The sequence below is a fragment of the Larimichthys crocea genome, chromosome XIV (assembly GCF_000972845.2).
Source record: "Larimichthys crocea isolate SSNF chromosome XIV, L_crocea_2.0, whole genome shotgun sequence".
Taxonomy (NCBI): domain Eukaryota; kingdom Metazoa; phylum Chordata; class Actinopteri; family Sciaenidae; genus Larimichthys; species Larimichthys crocea.
In genome coordinates this window covers 7245805-7270012 of record NC_040024.1, presented here as the reverse complement: position 1 = coordinate 7270012, position 24208 = coordinate 7245805, and the positions used below count along the sequence as shown (strand labels likewise).

At 39.0% G+C, this 24208-nt stretch overlaps 2 protein-coding genes across 2 annotated transcripts; both read right to left on the bottom strand.

Annotated features, from left to right (window-relative positions):
* Positions 1-19: 19 nt before the first annotated feature.
* Positions 20-15634, bottom strand: LOC104937103 (uncharacterized). The gene is made up of 16 exons (XM_019276133.2): positions 15598-15634; positions 14644-14706; positions 14218-14559; positions 13213-13485; positions 13003-13131; positions 11975-12869; positions 8868-9085; positions 7518-7886; positions 7236-7325; positions 7017-7129; positions 6888-6926; positions 5319-5401; positions 3066-3163; positions 2204-2542; positions 1706-1987; positions 20-1620 (listed from the first exon to the last, which is right to left on the bottom strand). The coding sequence occupies exons 2-16, from the start codon at positions 14696-14698 to the stop codon at positions 1511-1513; spliced, it is 3435 nt and encodes a 1144-aa protein (XP_019131678.2). The 5' UTR covers positions 14699-14706; positions 15598-15634; the 3' UTR covers positions 20-1510.
* Positions 15635-16545: 911 nt separating this feature from the next.
* LOC109142423 (caldesmon-like) lies at positions 16546-23896 on the bottom strand. The gene is made up of 6 exons (XM_027287555.1): positions 23815-23896; positions 20104-20188; positions 19679-20017; positions 18746-19012; positions 18536-18664; positions 16546-18399 (listed from the first exon to the last, which is right to left on the bottom strand). The coding sequence occupies exons 2-6, from the start codon at positions 20177-20179 to the stop codon at positions 16757-16759; spliced, it is 2454 nt and encodes an 817-aa protein (XP_027143356.1). The 5' UTR covers positions 20180-20188; positions 23815-23896; the 3' UTR covers positions 16546-16756.
* Between the last annotated feature and the right edge of the window lie 312 nt (positions 23897-24208).

Here is a 24208-nt window from a genome sequence, read left to right as displayed (position 1 = left end):
CACACGGAGGCCTCAGCTTAGCTTGTGCCGAATTTCACTTTATTTATTTATTTTTTGGCCTTTTACAACTTCAGGCGCTGTCAGATCACAGTGTGATAGGCAGCCTTTGACTTTGCAATGCCACCATCTCAGTTGCCGCTCTCCTAAGAAGCGCCACCCTCTTGCACCTGGGAACCATTGGCTCATTAGGAGGTTGTATATATGAGCAACACTCAGTAGCTCAGTCTTGATCCATGTGGCCAGTGTAGCTAGTCTCTTATAGAAGGTACCTTGAGCAACATGTTGTTCAAAACACCAGGATAAAGTTAAAGCTTCAAATGGGGTTTCAGAGCACCATGCTGCCGTTGACACATTGTGTCTGAAAGTGTCGTTTGTCCTTGATTGATTTTTCAGTGTTCATCTGTAGCACTAATAATGTACAATAAAGTTCACATCTATGCTTACAGTACAGGTATTCTCTTGACATTAGGGACTGTGTGACCCCCAAACAGGTCAACTGGTCCAACATCAACTGGTCCAACATCAACGGGTCAGTCTTCAGCTAGCTGATTACAGTCCAAGCCTGTTAAGCAATAATATCGTATATCACCTGTGAATTAGTTTTTAGCAATCAAAAGTAAAATATGTCTTGATTTTGTCATGTAATTTTTCACTTTTGTTAAATGTTCAGTTTGAAAGAAAAAATTCTATTATAAAATACTTAACTGAAAATAAAGTTTTTAACACATACAGTAGTGTTGTCTACTCATTTTCACAAGAAACAGTCTCTCTCTTTGTGTTTCAATTTCATATTTATATTCAATGTACACCTGAAAACATAGCCCTGGTGAATTCTGATCATGCTGAATTTATGGCGAGGTTCTTGATTTAAAACAAGATGAAGGGAAACACAGATGTTTTGAGTAGCAATGGCGCCCGCCTGTGGTAAAAAGTGAAAATGACATCTATAATACTGAAAACAGCCATTCAAGCTCATACCTATAGGCAACCAGCAGAGAGAGTTATAACCACTACACCCTCATAAATATAACTCTAAACCAACCACACTTTAGTTGTTGGTTTAGAGTTATATTAGTAAGTGAGCCTAAATGCCACAGGGTACAGTTTTGTTGCCCTCCAGACTTTGTTAACTTGTAATTTGTTTTCTTTGGTTTATGTGCTTCTACGATCAGTGAGTATGTCAATAATTTGTTTGTTTTTTTGGCTGTTTTTTCAATCTGGAGTGTGCACAGGGTGTTTTATTTTGAAATTTGACACAGCACGTGTTAAAAATAATGTATTTGCGGTGCAGCCTGAATGCATCACAGCTGTGCTGAGTTCACAGTCCGTGTAGCCCAGCAAGCTCTGCATCAGTCACCCAGACTTAAGATAAACCAGGAAGTTTATATTTATCCTACACTGGGGAAATCCCCTTACAGCAGCTCCTATATGCAAGTTATTTAGGGTTAGTGACACTTTTCATATCAATGTGATGTGATTATACCAGCTTTAACCATTTTAACATAACTTTTTAATTTGTTCTAAATCGTTTGTACAAGATGTTGAGTGTAGTGACAAAAATGCTGAAAACCACACAGATAACGATCCAGTGAAAACACGTGGGGATCTCGACGTCTTCAGCTGAAATAATAAAAGACAAAACAGTGTTGCAGTTACATAAATGACGTTAAAGTAAGCAAATCAGGAATTTCTAAACCACACCTACCTGAAATACAGATGTGTGTCTCTCTGGTCTGGTTGATGTTCTTCTGTTGGACTCTACAGGTGAAGGTGTTGCTGTGTCTCTTCTCCACAGTCAATCTTCTGCTGACAGTATAGAGGTCATCAGGACCTCTGACTGTCTCTGTAGGTCCAGCAGAGAGGAGGTTTCCCTCACCGTCCAGCCAGAACACCTCAGGCTCTGGATACCAGCCTTTAGACTCACACTGTAGAACCAGTCGACTGCTGGTTCTGTTAACACTCACTATGAAAGGTGAGGAGACCGCACCTGAACCAGGAGAGAGGACAGAGTATTGAGTTACATTTGCATCCTCTATGTCCTGATATCTGATGTGTAACAAGCAACATTCATAGAAACTTTTTTAATATAAACTAATCATGTTGATGCTACACTGACTTGTCTGTTCTCTCCATCAGTATCTAATTTCACCTGTTATATGAGGCACTTAAATGTCAGTAGATTAAAATCTCCACATCTACTCACCTACAACAAGGTCAACAAAAGCGGCACCCAGTTCTGGGATGAAGCATCTGAACCTTCCTTTATCAGAGTGTTTCACTTTGGAGAGTTTCAATGAAATGTCTCCCATCTTCAGTTTATTGATGAACAGAGATGTTCTTCCACTGTACGACGGATGTTTCTTACTCTCTAGTTCCACACCGTCACGCCACACATATACAAATCTGGGATTCAGGTCAGATCTCGCCCACTCTACAGTCATCTCTGAAACACTAACACCAGGTTCCACGTGACATGGTAAAATTATGTCATCACCAACTATTGCCACCGTTGGATTAGATGGACCAACCACCTGATGCTGACCTGAGAAAGAAACAGAAGATATCAAACACAAAAGCAATACACAGCATCAGCGCATCATGTTCACATCCAGTGTGGACCGGTACCTGTAGAGTTACTGTGGAGAAACAAACTCAACAACTTCTCGATTTACAATCACAATGCATAAATGCTTGTCAAAGTGAAGCAAAGGTGAACTCCAGCGGTGGACAGAATACTGAAAGTCTGTACTAAAGCACTCAGAGTATTTGTTACTTTTTCACTGTAAACTTTACATTTAAAGTGAGAATTTGTTCAAATCTACTAGTTATTAAATCACAAATCGAGAGTCAGCTGCTCTGCTCTGAACAGTCTGAAGTCCTTTCACCTCACTTAAAGACACGTTGCCTTTGCTGGTCTTGCATTGTAGTACGTTCCCCTTTAAATAATCTTTCCCTCCCATTGGTGCGGTACAATTTACTGGTCAGATATCAACAGAATTAAATTGTCCTGTAGGCCACTGTTGCTGCTGAAAAAGATATATAGCCTTGCGATGAATATAAATTACCTGCAGAGGACTGTAATAGAAGAAGGACGAAAACACTGTGATGAGGAAGCAAAGCTCTAAAGACACTGAAGTTCAGTTCATCGGTCAGGTGAATCATTCTGGGAAAATGAAAAGAAGAAGAAAGAAAATGACAGAAATGAAGAAATTAGTCAGCAGCCATAAGACAAATACTGAAACTCTTCTCTGGAAGATTTATTGAAAGGGATTTCCCTGATCTTTCTGACACATTTCACAATGCATATTTAGGGGGGAGGCTGAATAGTTGCCTCTGTTATTCATTTGTTACAAGGCTTTGGCTCATTTTGTGATCTCAATCTATCGGTCACTACCTAGAGCTCATGACCATGCTGAGGGGTCTCGATTTGCATTCCAGCTCATCTCCCTCTTCCACTTGGAGCCTTAGAGATAGGGTTAGGAGATTGGACATTTGGATGGAGCTCTTTTGCGCCGAAAGGAGCCAGCTGATGTGCTTTCAGCATCTGATTAGGATCCTCCTGGGAACCTTTCTTTGGAGGGTTTTCAGTGCACATCCAATTGGCAGGAAATGCCAGAGGAGACCCAGAACCCACCCACCCAGACCATATAGCCCATCTAGCCTGGGAACCCCTCGGGATCCCCCAGGAGAAGCTGAAATGCGTTGCTGGGGAGAATGACGTCTGGAATGCCCTGCTAAAGCTGCTGCCTCTGTGACCGGACCCTGGTTAAGTGGAAGGAAATGGATGGATGGATGGATATGATGCTTTGTAAAAGGTCAGAAAGTTGAGTTACATGCCATCAAAAAATTAGAAAAATCATCAAATTTAAGTAAGTGAAAGATTTTTTAAAAGTGTGTGCAACGAGTACAACTTCACAAAAAAGACAAAAACCAAACACAAGGGGGAAAAAAACAAGAAAAGTGCAAATAAGACAGAACAAAATGTCTTAAATAATGTACCAGCATATTTAGAAACTAACAAATTTCTATTTTCTTCTCTTAACTAACTTTGAAACATAGAAATCCTCAACACTGATGATCTCCAGTATATTATAAAAAACATTACAGTTAATATTTAGAAAATAGTGTGGTTACTGTTGAAGTGAGGAATAGATTTTAACTGTAAACTATTCATTGTCGACTTGAGATGAGACGTCTGTCTGTTGTGCCCACCAATGTACCACTTCCTTTTTTGCCCTTCTACATAATCTCACAGTGCTTCCTGTTGATTTTAGACTGTGAATATCGAATATTGAGTTCCCACCTGAGAAGAAAAATAAGCTGAAAGAGCACCGTCCTTCTGGGTTCCTGCATACGACCTTCCACCACGTTGTAATGAACGAGAACTGCAGTCATTTTAGAAACTTCACAGTTCAGCAGCTAATTTCCATGACTTGGTGTTAGTTTTCATAATTACTCATTCTGAAACTCCCTGTGAGTCTTTTATGTTGTGATGTTAAGTCTGTCGTGTGTGATTCTTGCCAGTCTTGATGTTGTCTGAAACCTGACTGAGAAGTGCCGTGAACGTCATGTGGATTGATATAAAAAACAGATTGTGTGTTGTAGCAGAGATGGTTCAGTAGGTAATTTAAGTTTCCGTTCAGTTTTTATAGATCATCTTTGGTGGAACCAGACCGACGATTCAGCACAAACAGAGAGAAGATATCTTTGCTGCTGCTGACGGAGACAGGACTCAAACAACATTAATTTATTGCCTGGAAAATACATTTGTACAGTCTGAGAGTTCAGAAAATGTGAGGGTGAATAAAATTTATGCTGCTGGCCTCTTAAAGGGGGAAGGCAGAGATGAACCCGTGGAAGCGGATACAGGAAATGACTCTTCAGTGAGGTGTCTCTTTTCTAAACTGTCAAAACCACAAGAAAGAAGTTGGGTGTGTATTATTTATGAGTATCTTGTTATGTTACTCTAACTAAACCTTTAACAGCCCAGGGTGGCTCACTCAGCATGTCTCAAGTCTTTATCGCGTGCCCTTTAGAGAAAATGAGGTTCTGGCTCTGATTGTTGTCTTGTTTCATGAGAAGAATCAAAGATATAATGTCCAATCTCTCTTTAGCATAACTCGTAGGTCATGGTAGATCAGAGGGGAAAAGGAAACTTCACAGGATCACAGGCTCTCCTTAAAGTCCCTACAGAGCCGATCGTTTTTTTCCACCTAAAACTGAAGAAGTAAACAGAACTCTACTGTATGTTTAATGGGGAGTTGAAAGCTGCTAAAGTAGGAAAGCTGACTGAACAAACGGTAACTTTAATGACTTACTTGACAGGGAAATAACAAAAGGTGGCTGAGTAGTCGAGGTAAAAAAAAACAAGTGTCATCCAACCATCCAAGAAAAATCCATGTCGTCACAGAGAAAAGGGAAAAAGGGACTGTGGGAGCGCAGACGTCCTGCATTACACAGGAAACAGGAAAACACAGAGAGGAAGGAGCTCGGGATAACAGAGGAGGGGTCTTCCTGTTCTGCTGTGATCCTTCACCAGTATTCAATCACACTTTAAGCACATGATATAAGTCTTCATAAAGTCACATTTTACTTTTTGCTTCCTCAATATTTAACTGGACTACTTGTTCCTGTTGATTTACATTTTGCTGTTAAAGCATTTGTGTGTTTTTAGGTTCCTTTTTTTGTTTGTTTCTTTATGTCTTCGTGTTCAGTCTATTTCAATCCTAAAGTTCAAATTGCAGGCCAGCCGACTGAATGGGGGTTTGCAGGCTGTGAACACAGCTGTACAACCCCGAAACACCAAATGTTCCAAACCCTTAGAGGTGCCTACAGAAGCTTGTTTTCTGTATCTTTAATTTCAGCATCTTTAATTTACAGCCATTTTACTTCCATAAGTGTTTTTCTTCAGCAGTGGAGAACTGTTGCATAGCAGTTTATCTTCATCACCTGGAATGTGTGTAACTGTGTAACATCTGCCCATGCATTCCCGGTTGAAACTGGGTATACAGGTTTGGTTGCATGCACACTTTGGATCGTTAGTCGTTGTTTTATTCTTACATGTACAGTCTTGATATTGACAGGACCTTCAGTACAAAGTAGGAAAGAGTGCAAATATACATCTTTTTATTTTTCACGCAGCTGACATAGAGACATGCTTACATTAACACCTATTGCCAATTTGAAGTCTCCAATTAATCTGAATGTCTTTGGACTGTGGGAGGAAGCCAGAGAACCCAGAGAGAACATGCAGACTCCACACAGTAATAAATAAATAATAAAAAAATTACTAGTGTAGGTGTGTACGAATGTACTATTGCACATTATGTTCAATATGTAAGTCAGAGAGCTGTAATGATTGTAATCCATGGAGCGAAAAACAGCCTGAACACAACGGGAATAGAGGCTGGATTCTCCTCAGCACCTCATGTCTCTGCTGTCCATCTTGCTGTGTGAGGTAGATGAGTTGTAAAAACTTAACTTTCCTCATCTTGGTAACAGTCTTCATTGTGATCGACACATTGTGGACTGGGAGAGAGCTGCGATCCATGATGCACCGCAGTTTGTGCAGCATCCACCCCTGTGACATTAAAGAGTCTGCTCCAGCCATCCGAGGTTAGGGACAGTTGGGTTAGGACATTCCAGTCAGTGTCCACATCCACTCCTTGGATGGAAATGTATGTAGGGAGTTTTCTGCCTTCACCAGATACAGCTTGCCCCTGTACTTAGCCTCCTTTCCCTTGCCAATGAAGCCCACTATTGTAGAGTCGTCCAATAACTTCTGTAGGTTGCAGGACTTTTTACTCTTCTCAACTACTCTGTATCCATCATAGAGGGCTCTGGATTGAATCACTGAACTGATAAGCCTCTGAGCAAGGCACCTAGACTGGAGGTGGTTTGTTTGGGGCAACATCATAGTCCTGAAGCTGGAAAGACAATTAACAGAAGTTTAATTTAAAGAAAGAAAAGTCTGTGTTTTTTAAAAAGGAGTAACGAAATGTTTCTATCTGACTCACATTTTTACATCTTTCACGCTTGAGTTTGAAAAAATATCCACAGACTCCACCACCCAGAATCAGTGTGACGTAGAAAACCACCACTGAGATCAGTCCCGGATGGGACCGACCAACTGATGTGATGAAAGCAAACAGAAAAACAACAGACAGAAAAATATGAGCATGGCTCACTGCATGTGTCATTGCATTTCGTTTATTTTAAGACTTCCCGTTTCTCACCTGAAACAGTCATCTCATTCTCTGGATCCTGAGTCTGGTGAGTTCTGGAATGAAACGTCTCTGTTGTTGGCGTCTGAACAGAGTTTGGAACTGAAAACAAAAATCAATCAAGTTAAGCTCAAATTGATGGATGAACCATCACCAATGGTGACTCCATGTTATTAGAATAATTCTGTAGTTTTATTCAAGCTCCTATATTTTATTGATTACTGGTGAATGGAAGTGAAATTTAAAGGTTGTTAACATTAAATTATTTAATGATTTTATGAATAAAACACTCACCAACAACAAGCTTAATAACTGAAGCGCTCCACAACTCAGCGATCAAACATCGGTATCGTCCCTGGTCAGAGAGCCTCACGTTTGTGATCTTCAGCGATATGTTGCCGTGTTTCAGGCCGTCTTTGTCCAGCGTCGTCCTCCCAGCATAAGACTCCATCTTCATGTCCTCTACGTCGTGGTAGTCACGGTACATGTGAACAAACCTGTACTCGCTCAGTGGGTCTCCAGGGTCAGGCGGGACGCCGGCCCTCCACCACATCACCGTCTGCCTCTCCACGCTGACCCCAGACTTCACGTGACACGGCAGGATGACATCAGCACCCAGAGCCACCACGATCGGCTGAGATGAACCGATCATCCAATGCTGACCTGAGAAAAGAAGGAGTCTGGAAGTCTGGAATCTGATTTGCTGTATGTTGAAAACTTTTTTATGAGTAATAGTGACAATGATATGAACTCAAATATCATTTTACTGCTAAATAATAATAAACAATTATTTCAATCATTGGTTTACTACAACTTTGTGATGTCTAAAGTACATTCAGCAGTTTGTTTTGTTTGGCCAACAGTCCAAAAGACATTAAGTTTAAATTTCACTGGATAGAGTTAGCAGGTTAAAATTTGCAGAGTCATCCTGACTTTCCTGGTCTGACATCAGCAGAGTGGGAGTGATCTGTCTATACTGAAAGTCTGTGCAGTGTAAACACATGGTTCAGTGGTATTTCAAACATGCTGTACTACTGCATCACACTGAAGTGCCTTCTACACTGAATTACTCTGTAATGAAAGTAGAAAATAATCCTGTAATCTACAGAATGGTTTTCCAACATAACCTGGACATCACGGTCGTGGCATATTTTAAAGGTTTAGCTTCTAAAAAAAAAAAACATGTTCCAACATAAAAACATTAATAATGCTTTCAACTCATTTGTAGAAACAATGAGGCCGTCTGGAAGATGTCAGACAAATATTCTGTAATAAAAATCTGACTTCCTGAATCCCAATGACAGACAGCTGAGACCTCGTGCACTCAAAGAGATCAGATGAATATCAGCTTCCTAAATAGGCTATGTACTGTCTGTGACTCTGTTTTAACCACTCTCAAATTCTTGGCCTTGTATAGGAGGGTGGACCATTGTGGATCCAAAATTAGGATGGATAGCACAAACAAAACAATGGTGCTACAGGACACAAATAACAGCAATATTACAAGTACGAGTGAGTCAAACATGTCATGTCTCAAGTGCTTATAAAATATGATATTTTGTTAAAAATGAAAACAATAACAAAACATTTCACGGCTCCAGCTTCATGCATGTTAATATCTTTGAGTAGTAAGACTATTCATACCTTTATCGGCTGTCTGCACTGAAGTGATTACACATGCAGTTAAAATCCAAAGGGTAAGCGCCAAGTCCCTGAAACAAACCATAAGAAAACACACAGAGAGACACAAACTACAGACAACTGTGGCCTCGACCAGTGCTGGAAGATATGAAGCTGATACCCGATGATGTGTTTGTGTTCGGTGTTGTGTACGAGTTGTCTGACCTGCTACTCCACATTTTCTGTGGGTGTGTTCAATCCTTTGGTTGAAGCAAACCCTCTTTTACCTGTTGTCCCCCCCTCCACTTGTGTTTCTGCCTCTCTCTGTGTGTTTGTCACTGGGCGTGGCCTATGACTTACCTCTCACCTGCCTGATCACCTCACCACCTGGTCCTAATTCACAATCAGCTGCTGCAGTATAAACGGCTGGCTCTTGGTCTGTGTCTCTAAGTGCAGCACAGTTTATTTGTTGGCGTTTGTGCTTTGTACTCCTTGATTTTTGACGAAGGCAAATGATTTTAGAAGAGCTCTAGATCTGCTGTGTTTACATTATTACTTTCTATCTGCTGCCATCTTATGGTCATACAGGAGAAGTTTGTTTGTGTGGATGAATACAGTCTGGTTCAAAAGGTCTGCTTTGGGCTTTAAAACGATTTACTGTGTTACTGTGCCATAGCAAACAAAAACTCTCTCTCCAAGGCCCTTCAGTTGTGTTGTACAGAGCCATCGACGGTGCAACCAAAAAGGTAAACACACACATAAATAGCAATAGCTGATATAAAAGGACCTCTAGGGATGTAACGATGCATCGTGACGCGATTAAAAATCGGTACAAATGCGTGACGACTCGCATCGGTTGACAGAAAAAATGAATCACGATTCTTGACGAATGCTTCTACATGTGTAAATATGCTACGTAGTTAATTAGTTTCGCTTTTGTCTGTTTTTACGACCGGCAGTTTGCACGGGGGTATTTTATTTTGAAAATCCACAGGATTCTTTTTGCTTTTTCTGTGTCTGGCTTCCGGCCGCTCGAGGTGCTCTGTGGAAATTGACGCGTGCTGCTCGCAAGTTTTAATGTTTTTATTTTATTATGTACAAAAAATGGGTCATATTAGACCCTGAATAGTATGTAAGGGTTAATGAGTAATGAAATGTTGGGATAATTTTTGTTCCCAACTTCACTGTCAGATTAATTTAAAGCTTTAGTTAATAAAATGATCAAATTAATTAAGTTGTCTTTTTTTGCACGGGGAAAAATTTGGCTAGTGGAAATTTTGATTGTCTGGTAACTTCAGAAACTTACAGCCACATTGGCTGGTGATCAAAAAAGTTAATTTAGAGCCCTGGTTCGTGAGCGAAAACTGCACATCACACCAGTTAACAGCAGTTTACTGTGATTGTTTCTAAAGAAAGGAGATATCTGTCATGTGTTTTGTTGTTTAAGATGCAAGTTGCACTTCTTTATAAGAGAACACAAACTGTTTGAGAGTTTCTGTAAAGAGATTTTTTTTTTTTCCTACAAATAAAAATAATTTTATTTGGTCATAATTTGTCTGTAGCTCATTTTGATTTTAAAAGATCGTATCGTGAACAAAAAATCGTGAGTTGAGTGTCTCGTTTCATCCCTAATGACCTCAGATCTTTTCCTGGGAGTTACTGTGTCACAAAAAAAAAAAACTCATGCTGCCTGAATGCTACCAGACTTAGCCAGTTAGCTCCTGCTTTGAAAATGTTAACACTGCTTAACATAAACGAACAGCAAAAAGAGTCTTCCTCTGTGGTCGCTTGTGAATAGTACCACAAACCTGAGAGAAAACAAACATTTCGTATATTTGATCATATTTTTTAATAAAGTATCAAATCATTACAAAATACATAACATTTAAAATCTGGATGCTAATACTAAAATTATAAAAAGTAAAAAACCAGGAGATGCGGCTGGAGGCTCCAGAAAAGTTAGTACGACCTTGAGGTAAGACTACCATGTCAGGAGTGAGGAAACATGCAGTACAGATGGATAATTTGTTGCCATAGTCTGTACAAAGCCTCACATTCATACATAAATTCATAGCTAGAAACACCACAACATAACAGAAATAAACATCACCTTTGTTGAGAGATGCTCTGGCAAAACTCTTACTTAGAGCCCAGGGCACAACCAGATGGGAGCATTATGAAGGATGAAATTACATAACCTCAGACTTAGTATTACATATTGTATCTCTTAAAGGTGAACGGGTTTCCATTTCTGATAATTTGCTTTTGCTTTTTTTTCCAGATGAGACACTGAGGACGTGCTCCTTTTTGCTGTCCTCTGTCGCTGTATACAGATCTGTTGGGTCTGAATTGGTGAAAAGATGTTGATGAATATTATGAGTCTAGAAAACTTCCAGCAGAAATGTCAAATTAAATTTGAATGTTTCCTGTAAAAGTCTTTGAATAAAGATAAATTCACTGCACAGAGTTCAGTCATTCACTGTCTGTCAGGAGCTCCTTCTTCTTCTTTGAGTTTACTAATGTCAGCTGTTCCCTAAAGATCCATGTCCTCCTCCTCTTGTGAATTCAAATCCTGTCTTTGAGGTTTATTCAGATAGTTTCTCTTTATTTCCTTCCGTGGCTCTCTGTTCTTTCTCTGATCTCTCTTCCTTCTAGCTGCCTGTTGCTGAACTACATGGAGTTGTTCTGTTCGTTCACGTTCACGATTTTGTTCGTTCACAAACTGTAGATTCTGTGTCTGCTCTCTGATTTCTTCCTTTGCTGGCTGCAGCTCTTCTTGTTTTTCTGTCTCCTTGGACGTCTTTTGAGTTTCATCATCATCTCCTCCTTTGTCACTCCGTCTTTCTTTAAACTCTACATTTACTACCTTGGTGGATCTTTCTGGCTGCTCTCTGGTTTCTTTCTGTTTCTCTGCCTGGAGTTCATTCTCTTCTTGGACCTCTTTGTGTTTCCTCTCTGCTGTTTCTTGATGTATTTTCAGGTTTGGCCTCTCTGTAACTTCTCTACTGACTGATGGCAGCTGCTGTCCATGTTCTCCTCTGTCATCCTTCTTTTCCTCTGATCGCTTCAGTTTCTCTTCTGTTTGTTCCTTTTGGTTCATTAATTTTCTTTCTGTCATTCCAGTCATTAGTTTTTTCTCCTTCACATTTTCATTTCTTTGTTTCTTTTGGTTCTCTGCTGTTCTTTCTGTCGTTCTCATAAATTCATTTTGGTTTCCTTCCCGATCGTTTCCTTTATCATCCTCATGTTCTGTCTTACTCTCCTCCTGTGTTTTGTCTTCTAAAAGATGTCTGTCACCATCTCTCTGTTGTGGTTCGACCTCTGTCTCATCTTTTACTCTCTTTCTTCTCTCAAACTCTAACTCACGCTTCTTCTTGTTCTCCCGTTGCTTCTGCTTCCGTCCAGAACCTCTTTGTTCAGCTCGTTCCTGTTCTTTCCCTTTCTTTGTTTCTGCCTCTTTCTTGGCCACATCATTCTCTGGCTGTCTTTCTTCCATGGGCTGCACTTGCTGTGTCTCTTCTTCTTTCTGAACCTCCTGATCAGTGTGAACCAGTACGACTGGGAGTCCTGAAACTTCTTTAACTGGTTTAATCATCTTTTCTGCTTCGGACTTGTCCCAATCATTTTTTACTTGTCTTCCTAACAAGTTGTCCTGGTTTTGGTGTCTTTGTGTTTCTTGTGTTGGAATCACAGTTACCTCTTCATTGTTCATAGGTGTCATTGTTTTCTCTCCTCCTGTGACATCCATGTCCTGGTTACAGGTAACTGGTTCTGGTTTTGTCCTGAGCTGATCTTGCTGTGTCTCTCTTTCAATCACAAACTCAGCATCTGTATGTTCACTTTGAGATTTGATCTGCTCTCCTCTATTATCTTCATTATTCTTTTCTTCTCTTGCTGCCATTAGTGGGACACTTTCTCCTTCTTCTTCCATCTCGATCTGGACTTCTGTGTTTTCACTTTTAGATGTGATTGTCTTGTGTTTCTCGGTCTGTTCAGCTCCATCCTCTGGGCTCATCATCTTGTTTTCTGCATGAACAGAGAAGCAGCAGAAGAATACAGATAAAATTAACTCATTCAGTCGTACATGTTGCTGTGTCATCAAAAAGCTTCAACAGTACTTTGAACATTTAGAAAGAAGTGAAATGAATTCATGACTTACTGGATTTTCTTTGTTTTCGTTTCCACAAAACAAAGACAGCAGCGAGAACAACCATCAAAGCAGCACAGCCGATAACTGAGCCAATAACAACATGCTGACTAGAAGTGCTGGGAACCACGAAGAAACCATCTGAAATGTAAAACACAGAGCAACATGTTGTTCAACTGTCTACCTAAAAGATCACATCCTTAACTTATAAATGATATTTACCTGGAACATAGAAGTGTGTCTCTCTGGTCTGGGTGATGTTCTTCTGTTGGACTCTGCAGGTGAAGTTGTGGCTCTTCCTCACAGTCAATCTTCTGCTGACAGTATAGAGGTCATCAGGACCTCTGACTGTCTCTGTAGGTCCAGCAGAGAGGAGGTTTCCCTCAGCGTCCAGCCAGAACACCTCAGGCTCTGGATACCAGCCTTTAGACTCACACTGTAACACCAGTTCACTGCTGTTTATGGTGATGTGGATGACAGGTGAGGAGACAGCACCTGAAGATAAAAAGTCACAGGTAGTGTTACATTACTCAGAAAAAGTTCAGGATATTTGGCTTTCGGATGAGATTTCAGAGTTTACCTAAAATGCGCACTAACCTTTTACAGATTAACTTAATTTGACCTTCCCTAAACTTTTGAATATGTGTCCAACTGTTCAATGTTTCAGTATTTATTGCATAACATGCTGAAATGCCGTCATGAGACCAAGATGACACCTAACAACACCTGCCACTAAGCTCAGAGCAGGGGCCTTCAACCAGGGGTGATGATGATCCCTGGGGAGGTCTGCCGATTTTTGTGATAATTGACCATTTTCTCCAAAATAATGGTGACTACAAACAGCTGAGGCATTTGCACTCAAAGTGGATGAATCAGTGGACATGTCCAAAGATGCACAGCTCTTGGCATAAATAACCAATAATAATTAACCCAGTATAAAAATAGGTAAAATAAAACTTGCATAAAATAAATCTAAAAGTTATTATAGGCCAGGCCTAAAATGTGACACGTTTTAAAATAATTAGATTCTGATTTGAGGTTAGGCCCTGCTCAGACGAAGTCCGTGTTGCGGCGAATCACAGGAATGTGCAGCGGTGTGGGTGATTATTTGTGCTGAAGGTAACTCTGGTTAACCATGTTTCTCTATAGTAGCGCTCCTTCTCTGTCATTCACTGTCTATGTCTCTCAACCTTTTAAACCATCAGACACAAACAAAAGGAAACTCACCCACAGTAAGCTGAACAGTAGCTAAGCCGCCCAGCTGTGGAATGAAACATTTGTATCTTCCCTCATCAGACAGTTTGACTTTGGAGAGTTTCAGTGAAATGTTTCCGCTCTTCAGCTCATCAATGGACAGTGATGTTCTTCCGTCGTAGGACGGATGTTTCATATTCTCTTTCTCTCCACCATGACGCCACACGTGGACATATCTGGGGTTCAGGTCAGGTCTCTCCCACGACAGAACCATGTCAACAGCATTCATGGCAGGGTTCAGGTAACACGGCAAAATGACATCCTCACCGACTAGAGCGACTATTGGTTCAGACGGACCAATCACCTGACGCTGACCTGGAAGCAAACAGATTTTTGATTTACATAATCTACAGAAGCTGTATCATAATTTCTAATACAACATTTATATGTTTCATTCACCTCTACATGAGTGCATCAGGGCAAAAACAGACAGAGCGACCCTCACGTGAAACATCTGGAGATCTAAAAATGAAGTGAAGCAAAAACATTTGTTAGAATGATAATACAGAGAAATACTTTTCAAAACTTTCAGTATTGTCTAAGCAGCTTGTTATTTCAATACATTTCATGCTAGCAATATTTATTTCTCTGTCTGTTAAAGTTAATTGATGGTCTGCTAATTAAGAGACATTTAGCTTGGATCAACAAATTATAACTAATTATATTGTATATTTATAGTGTATCCTTGATTTCTTTTCTGTTCATGAGCATATTTTTGATCTGCTTTGTGAACTGTGAGCTGCTGTAAATTTGCCCAGTGTGGATCAATCATATCTTATCTTGAATATGAACTAATAAACTTATATGACTCCATTCAGGAGAATTTATTGCAGTTCACTGCTGTTTCAGACTCGTATCAACAAACATGTATAAACTGAGTGTGCAGCTGCAGATCAGGAGAATAACTATTTTTAATATATTAATATTCATAAACATCATCAGTGTGGCAGCAGACTGCTGCTCCTTCACATACAGTTCATGTTTTTAAGAATCTGAGCGTCTTTTTAACCTTTGAACACTTTCACAGTGAGATACAAATCCTGTGTGCAGACCGAGTCCTGTTTGACTTTAGTTTCACTTTCACAGAAAAATACATAGAACATGAATAAAAACGTGCAGATCGACTGAAACCGACGTGATTTAAAGTCTTACATTCAATAAATAACTACTGTTTGAATTAAAGTCTGATGATTTTAATAACTGATGTGACTTTGACTGTTTGTGGTTTTCATAAAGGTGTGGTACGTCACAGAGGAGACCACACAAAGGTGACCAAATCTACAAACTATATTTCATATTGAAGTATAAGACAAACACATGAAACACATAACACTGATTCAAACGTGTTCTCACCTGTCGGTGTTTGAACTCTCCTGACTGTCGCTGCAGCAAAGTGTCAAAGTCCAAAAAGAGAGAGAGAGAGATTAGAGGGAGGCTCCTTCCGGTCACCTGAAGTAAACGGTGTGTTCAGGTGTCTCTGGACGATTTACTGTTTCCAATGTCAAATGCAGGACTGTGCTGCAAACTGTGCGGATGTAATGTGTCATCAATGTGAAAAAATGTGGCGTTTTAACTTAAAAAAAATATTTACTTACAATAAAAGTGCAAAGTGTAAATGTATTTGTTCTGATTACATTAATCATCATCCAGGTCCCCAGCAGCAGCTGATATCACTGACTAGTCCAGCAGCAGTCAGCCCAGCTCGGCGTCTGTCTTTCAGCCTTTTATTTCACCAAGCTCTCTGGCATACATATTACGTTATAATGTCAAAAATCTAAATTAGGACAAAAAAAGTCACAAAGAGTAAAAGCAAAAGCGTGTAAATGTAAGTGATACAATGTATGGAAGTCATTAAAAAGTGGATATGAAACAAGGCACATGAAATATGGAGAATAAAACGTGAATATTGAAGGAAAGATGTCAAAGAATTTAATTAAAGTATTTTTACACAGTATATTTATTCACAAACACAGTAAGTACACAACATTAAAAGGGGATCAGTCTCAATTCTTAGTGAAAATAATATAAAATATAACAAATACAAAGTTAACATTACATTAACATTACATTAACATTACAGTAACACCAATGTTACAACATACAAGATAGTTTAATATCAATAGAACATAAGGTCAAGTATGATCCAAACACAACATGAACAAAGTTTTACATTTCCTTTTTATTAAACTTCCGGGAACCATGAATCTACAAAATGTATTTTTAATAAACAAATTGTGAGTCCATGAAGTATTCGACATGTTTCAGTCTGTAGCAGAGATTTGGAAACGTCAACACTGCCGTTCCTTTGAGGCAGTTCATCATAAACTGATGAAAAGATGTTTATGAATATTATAAGTCCAGAAAACTTCCAGTAGAAATGTCAAATTAAACTTGAATGTTTCCTACAAAAGTCTTTGTTGAATAAAGATAAATTCACTGCACAGAGTTCAGTCATTCACTGTCTGTCAGGAGCTCCTTCTTCTTCTTTGACTTTACTAATGTCAGCTGTTCCCTAAAGATCGGGGTCCTCCTCCTCTTGTGAATTCAAATCCTGTATTTGAGGTTTATTCTGATAGTTTTTCTTTATTTCCTTCCGTGGCTCTCTGTTCTTTCTCTGATCTCTCTTCCTTCTAGCTGCCTGTTGCTGAACTACATGGAGTTGTTCTGTTCGTTCACGTTCACGATTTTGTTCGTTCACAAACTGTAGATTCTGTGTCTGCTCTCTGATTTCTTCCTTTGTTGGCTGCAGCTCTTGTTTTTCTGTCTCCTTGGACGTCTTTTGAGTTTCATCATCATCTCCTCCTTTGTCACTCCGTCTTTCTTTAAATTCTACATTTGCTACCTCGGTGGATCTTTCTGGCTGCTCTTTGGTTTCTTCCTGTTTCTCTGCCTGGAGTTCATTCTCTTCTTGGACCTCTTTGTGTTTCCTCTCTGCTGTTTCTTGATGTATTTTCAGGTTTGGCCTCTCTGTAACTTCTCTACTGACTGGTGGAGGCTCAGTCTTTCTCTCATCCTTCTTTTCCTCTGTTTGCTCCAGTTTGTCTTCTATTTGTTCCTTTTGGTTCACTAATTTTCCTTCTGTCATTCCAGTCATTTCTTGTTTCTTATCTTCAAGTTCTGCTCCCTGTTTTTCAGAGTCTATAACATGTTGGTTATTATTTCCTTTCTGTGTTTTGAGCTCTATATTCTCTGTATTGCTGTTCATTTTTTCTTTCCCTTCTGACTCAAACTCCCTTTCTTCCTTTGTGTCCTTCAAGTTCTGATTAATTTGTCCATTTTGGTTCTCTGCTGTTCTTTCTGTCTTTCTCATGAATTCACTTTGGTTTCCTTCCCGATCGTTTCCTTTATCATCCTCATGTTCTGTCTTACTCTCCTCCTGTGTTTTGTCTTCTAAAAGATGTCTGTCACCATCTCTCTGTTGTGGTTTGACCTCTGTCTCATCTTTTACTCTCTCTCTTCTTCTCTCGAACTCTAACTCACGCTTCTTCTTTCTTTCTTTCTCTTCTTTCTCCCGTTGCTTCTGCTTCCGTCCAGAACCTCTTTGTTCAGCTCGTTCCTGTTCTTTCCCTTTCTTTGTTTTTGCCTCTGTCTTGGCCACATCATTCTCTGGCTGTCTTTCTTCCATGGGCTGCACTTGCTGTGTCTCTTCTTCTTTCTGAACCTCCTGATCAGTGTGAACCAGTACGACTGGAAGTCCTGAAACTTCTTTAACTGGTTTAATCATCTTTTCTGCTTCGGACTTGTCCCAATCATTTTTTACTTGTCTTCCTAACAAGCTGTCCTGGTTTTGGTGTCTTTGTGTTTCTTGTGCTGGAATCACAGTTACCTCTTCATCGTTCATAGGTGTCATTGTTTTCTCTCCTCCTGTGACGTCCATGTCCTGGATACAGGTAACTGGTTCTGGTTTTGTCCTGAGCTGATCTTGCTGTGTCTCTCTTTCCATCACAAACTCAGCATCTTTATGTTCACTTTGAGATTTGATCTGCTCTCCTCTATTATCTTCATTATTCTTTTCTTCTCTTGCTGCCATTAGTGGGACACTTTCTCCTTCTTCTTCCATCTCGATCTGGACTTCTGTGTTTTCACTTTTAGATGTGATCGTCTTGTGTTTCTCGGTCTGTTCAGCTCCATCCTCTGGGCTCATCATCTTGTTTTCTGCATGAACAGAGAAGCAGCAGGAGAATACAGATAAAATTAAAACTCATATCAGTCGTACACGTTGCTATGTCATCAAAAAGCTTCAACAATACTTTGAACATTTAGAAAGAAGTGAAATGAATTTATGACTTACTGGATTTTCTTTGGTTCCGTTTCCACAAAACAAAGACAGCAGCAAGAACAACCATCAAAGCAGCACAGCCGATAACTGAGCCAATAACAACATGCTGACTAGAAGTGCTGGGAACCACGAAGAAACCATCTGAAATGTAAAACACAGAGCAACATGTTGTTCAACTGTCTACCTAAAAGATCACATCCTTAACTTATAAATGATATTTACCTGGAACATAGAAGTGTGTCTCTCTGGTCTGCTTGATGTTCTTCTGTTGGACTCTACAGGTGAACGTGTCGCTCTTCTCCACAGTCAATCTTCTGCTGACAGTATAGAGGTCATCAGGACCTCTGACTGTCTCTGTAGGTCCAGCAGAGAGGAGGTTTCCCTCAGCGTCCAGCCAGAACACCTCAGGCTCTGGATACCAGCCTTTAGACTCACACTGTAACACCAGTTCACTGCTGTTTATGGTCACAGCAGGTGAGGAGACAGCACCTAAAGATCAGATGGGGTTTTTAAAAGTGGCATTTCTGGTTAACTATCTCACTGTCACAGCCTTTAGCTGTCGCCAAAGATAGCATCGTTTTACCCAATGATGTTATTTCTGGAGTACAGCTTATGCTGGCCTTACAACAAAGGACCTTCCAAAAGACTACATCATATAAAATCCAGAAAGTTTTGCTTGTGTTATGGCACACTTTGCTTGTTTCTTAAAAACTCTTAAAAAGTCTGACACACATACTAAACATATCTAAAGTCAATGTGTCAATGCCAAAAGATAGAAATGATTGAGTTAAAACTTTTACTGACTTTATACCAAACTCAAAAAGTCTTTTCAAAGGTTTCGAATGTATTGTCGACATTAGACCTGACATCAACTTTTTAAACCATGATGATGGCAGCGTTGGTCTGGCAGTCAACCTCTTTGATTGGATTAAAAGTATCTCAATAAATACTGAATGAATCGCAATGAAATTTCATACCGATATTCATGACACCCAAAGATGACCTTCAGGATCCACCAACATTCTTGTGCCACTAGCAGGTAATGAACTTTATATTATTTAGGTTCCTCGTAAGTGAGTCACCATCATCTTTACAAATAAAAGTTTAAAATAACTTATACGTTTTTATATAATGAAATAAAATAAACCTGCTTACCGACAACAAGCTGAACTTTAGACTCCCCCACATCTGGAACGAAGCATTTGTACTCTCCCTCATCAGACAGTCTCACTTTGGAAAGAATCATTGAAATGTTTCCATTCTTCAGTTCATCAGTGAACAGTGACGTTCTTCCTTCGTACAAATGATGGTTTTTACTCTTCAGTTCCACACCGTCACGCCACACAAAGACAAATCTGGGGTTCAGGTCAGGTCTCGCCCACTCCACGGTCATCTCAAAAGCATTCATGGCAGGATTCAGGTGGCACGGCAGAATGACGTCCTCACCAACTAGTGCAACTACTGGTTCAGGCGGACCAATCACCAGATGCCGACCTGAAAGGAAACAGATTTTCAATGTTATTTCTCCAGCAAATGCAGAATACACTTGTTCAAATCAGACAGTGATGTGTTTAATTCACCTCTGCATGAGTGCATCACGGCGAGGAAGACCACAGTGAATGCAACAAAGTGAGAGTTTGGCCTCACATGAAACATCCTGGAGATCTGAAATGATTAAAACAGAACACACTTAATTTATATTATACAACAAGTAGTCCTGAACAAAGTAATCTGATTACATGTTCACACTCTCCTCAGCACTAAAAATATATCCAAATCTTACTCTGCCATTTCCACACTGACGTTATAACTGCCAAAACCAATCGGCTAAAATAAAGTAATGAATCTGAAACATGATTTATTTGTTTTAAATGTACAATTAAGATGTCATGATATCTTAGAAACCAGCAGATCATCCAACAAATCATTAAAATATAATCATTATATATTTTACTCAATCAGAGGGGGTTGATTTTGAAACGCTTTAATTTTTTTTAAATAAATCTTATGATGTTACTAAACCACATCATTTTATTAATGATTTCTTTATTTTATTAATTAAATTTCTTTAATTTTTGTGTGCAGTATTCAGGTGCAGAGCGACGAGAAAACGTCTGTTTTTTTAAAGATACTAAATGTCGACTGAATGACAACCTTAAGCATGAATATTTCATAGTTTAGTAAAAACATTTGGAAATAATTACATGTATCGGATTTCCACCCACATTTTTGATCTTTGTGGGTGCGGTAAGACACACCACTCTCAGTAATATTTGGTTACTATTAAGTATATATATATATATTATATAGATATATATATATATATATATATATATATATATATATCCTTGCTGCAAACAGCAATAAACATAAAATATAAAATAAGTTTAAACAGATCTAAAACAAATCACAGCAAATATAAACAATATAAATATGACAAATATAAAAAGATATTCACAGTGTAGATATAGCAGTATAAACAGTGTGAATATATATCAAAAATACACACAGAGGGGGGTGCACATTGATGAACATACATATCTATACAGCTATACAACTGCAGTCTGTGTGTGTTTCCAAGTTTAAAACCTTGGTAAAGAATACTCTTGCACAGCTTTTTGTGTTGTGTTGTGTTGCCACTCTGCAACTTTAGGGTTGCGCTCTACTTTGCCACATCCAAAATGTCTACGTATATATGTCTACGTATATATGTCTATGTATATATGTCTACGTATATATGTCTACGTATATGTCTATGTATATATGTCTACGTATATATGTCTATATATATATGTCTACGTATATATGTCTATATATATACTGTATGTCTGTTACGTGTGGCCAGGAGGTAAAACTGTGTGTGTGTGTGGGTGTGTTGCTGTTTCTCCCCACCCCTCTCTCTCTCTCTCAGGTGAGACTTATTGTCTCATCAGCTTGAGCTGACTTAAGGAGGTCTCTCTCTCTCTCTCTCTTGTCTCTCTCTTCTTTTTCCCTGACCTGTGACCTGGTGAGGAGGTTGAGCTCTGGTTTCCTCATGCCAGGAGTCCGTTGAGCCGTTTGGTTTTGTTATTTTAGTTTTGGTTCGGAGGTTCGCTGGTAGTCCTGTTTTCGGTCTTTTCTTTTCATTTCTGTAGTGGGTTGTAGGCAGGTTTAGTTTGAGGGTGCATGCTGGGTGTGACGGCCATTGGCTGGCTCAGTGTTCTCTCTCTCTCTCTCTCTTCCAACCCTCTTTGTTTTCTTTTTCTTGGGGAATTATTTCATTTGTTTTGAATTAATAAAAAATATTATTGTTTTAGTGACAGCTTTTGTCTTCATGTGTTCAATATGTTTCGGGCCTTGCGAGCCCTTGAGGTCCGGAACAATCTCTGTGTATATATGTCAATGTAATCTTAGTATTGTTTTTTTCTTTGTCAGCTCGGGTGTACCCCCCTGCCTGGACTAGTTGCTTCGCAGAGAACCCACAACCTAACAAGGTAATGTGCGATTTCTTCTGTATTTACAGTTTTTGTGTTGTATTTAAATCAATACTTACTAGGGGTGTGGAGTACACAATACTTAACTCGGTTTTGAGGTCATGATTCGGTTCATTTTTTTGATACAGTAACAAAATGCAAATTGTAAAAGGAACTTTTTTTAAATAACCAATTTAAACATTTTAGTCTAATGTAATGATACTATATATTTATTTTTCAAAACTCTAAATTTGGCTTTAAATATGGCTAAACATGTTCTGTTTTTATAAAATTGGTGTTACAGAGAAATGATGATTATGCATGTTTTTATTTTTCCGTTTGGATGCTGTCATGAAGGCTCAGGCTCAAGCCACTGAGGGGGCCATTAAACAAAATATAGCAGACCACCTGAAACCAGCAAGGAGGGGAGGCCGGGAGACCTGTTACTTCAAAAAGTTGTTTAAACTTTAAACAACTATAAAACTATAGTTTTGTTAGTTTTATTAAAAGTATAGTTTGAATAGTTTTATAGTTGTTTGTGTATATGGAAATTCTTATTTAGATGAAAATAAATGTAAACAGTTTTTGGACAGAGTTGGTGTTGTGTGTAAATTGTTTTGGAAAGCCATGTAACTGTATTCACATCATCCATATGCTTAAATCTCCATTTTATCATTCTGTCCTACAATCAACAAAATGCTTTTTTTCGTAGAACCATTGTGGCAGTTTTAATTACAATATGCTATGCTATAGGTTTTAGGTGCTGTAAAGTTTAAATAACTATAATTACAGAATAGATAGAAAATGATAGGCCTCTATACATACAGTTTAGGTTTAACCAAATTTGATGAGAGGTAAAGACTCTTGAAACAACAAAATGGATGGAGTGCGTGATAATGATTTATTTAGGATATCTTGTCTCGATATCCCATTGATGTTGAAATTGGGTTGATCAGGTGTTGTTCAAATGTAGGTCATTTGGACTTCTTGGTCGGACGTGTAGACCACGTACAGAAAAAGACGTCACAAAAACTTTCATTCTGCAACTCCGACTGAATTTGTACGTCACGTGAACGTCCAAACTGGAAGTTCGGCAGGACGTCAGAAACGGACCTCCATACTGTATGACGTCCGAAAAAGACTTTCATTTTGCACCTTCAGGAGAGCACACTGCTGCTTATTTTTTTTTATTCATGAGCATATTTTTGATCTGCTTTATGAACTGTGAGCTTGCCCAGTGTGGATCAATCATATCTTATCTTGAATATGAACTAAAGACTAATAAACTTATATGACTTCATTCAGGAGGATTTATTGCAGTTCACTTCTGTTTCAGACTCGTATCAACAAACATGTATAAACTGAGTGTGCAGCTGCAGATCAGGAGAATAACTCTATTTTTAATATATTAATATTCATAAACATCATCAGTGTGGCAGCAGACTGCTGCTCCTTCACATACAGTTCATGTTTTTAAGAATCTGAGCGTCTTTTTAATCTTTGAACACTTTCACAGTGAGATACAAATCCTGTGTGCAGACCGAGTCCTGTTTGACTTTAGTTTCACTTTCAAAGACAAACACATAGAACATGAATAAAAACGTGCAGATCGACTGAAACCGACGTGATTTAAAGTCTTACATTCAATAAATAACTATTGTTTGAAATAAAGTCTGATTTTAATAACTGATGTGACTTTAACTGTTTGTGGTTTTCATAAAGGTGTGGTACGTCACAGAGGAGACCACACAAAGGTGACCAAATCTACAAACTATATTTCATATTGAAGTATAAGACAAACACATGAAACACATAACACTGATTCAAACGTGTTCTCACCTGTCGGTGTTTGAACTCTCCTGACTGTCGCTGCAGCAAAGTGTCAAAGTCCAAAAAGAGAGAGAGAGAGATTAGAGGGAGGCTCCTTCCGGTCACCTGAAGTTCAGGTGTCTCTGGACGATTTTCATCTTTATGTTAGAATCAGTTTCACTGTGATTTTATGTAAGTTATTTCTATCCGTTTTATCTTTAAAGACATCATTTCCATTTTTTATCTCAAAAAAGGAAAGGAAAAACACACCTGTGTGCATGCGGCCCAACAAAATGAACCATTGCCTGTTGTTTGGCTTTATTTCCAGCAGGGGGGAGTGTTGGACTCATAAATGTTGAGCACATCTACACTCTGTATCCTGTAAGATACCACAACAGTGGTCAGATTTCATGTGGCCCACAGC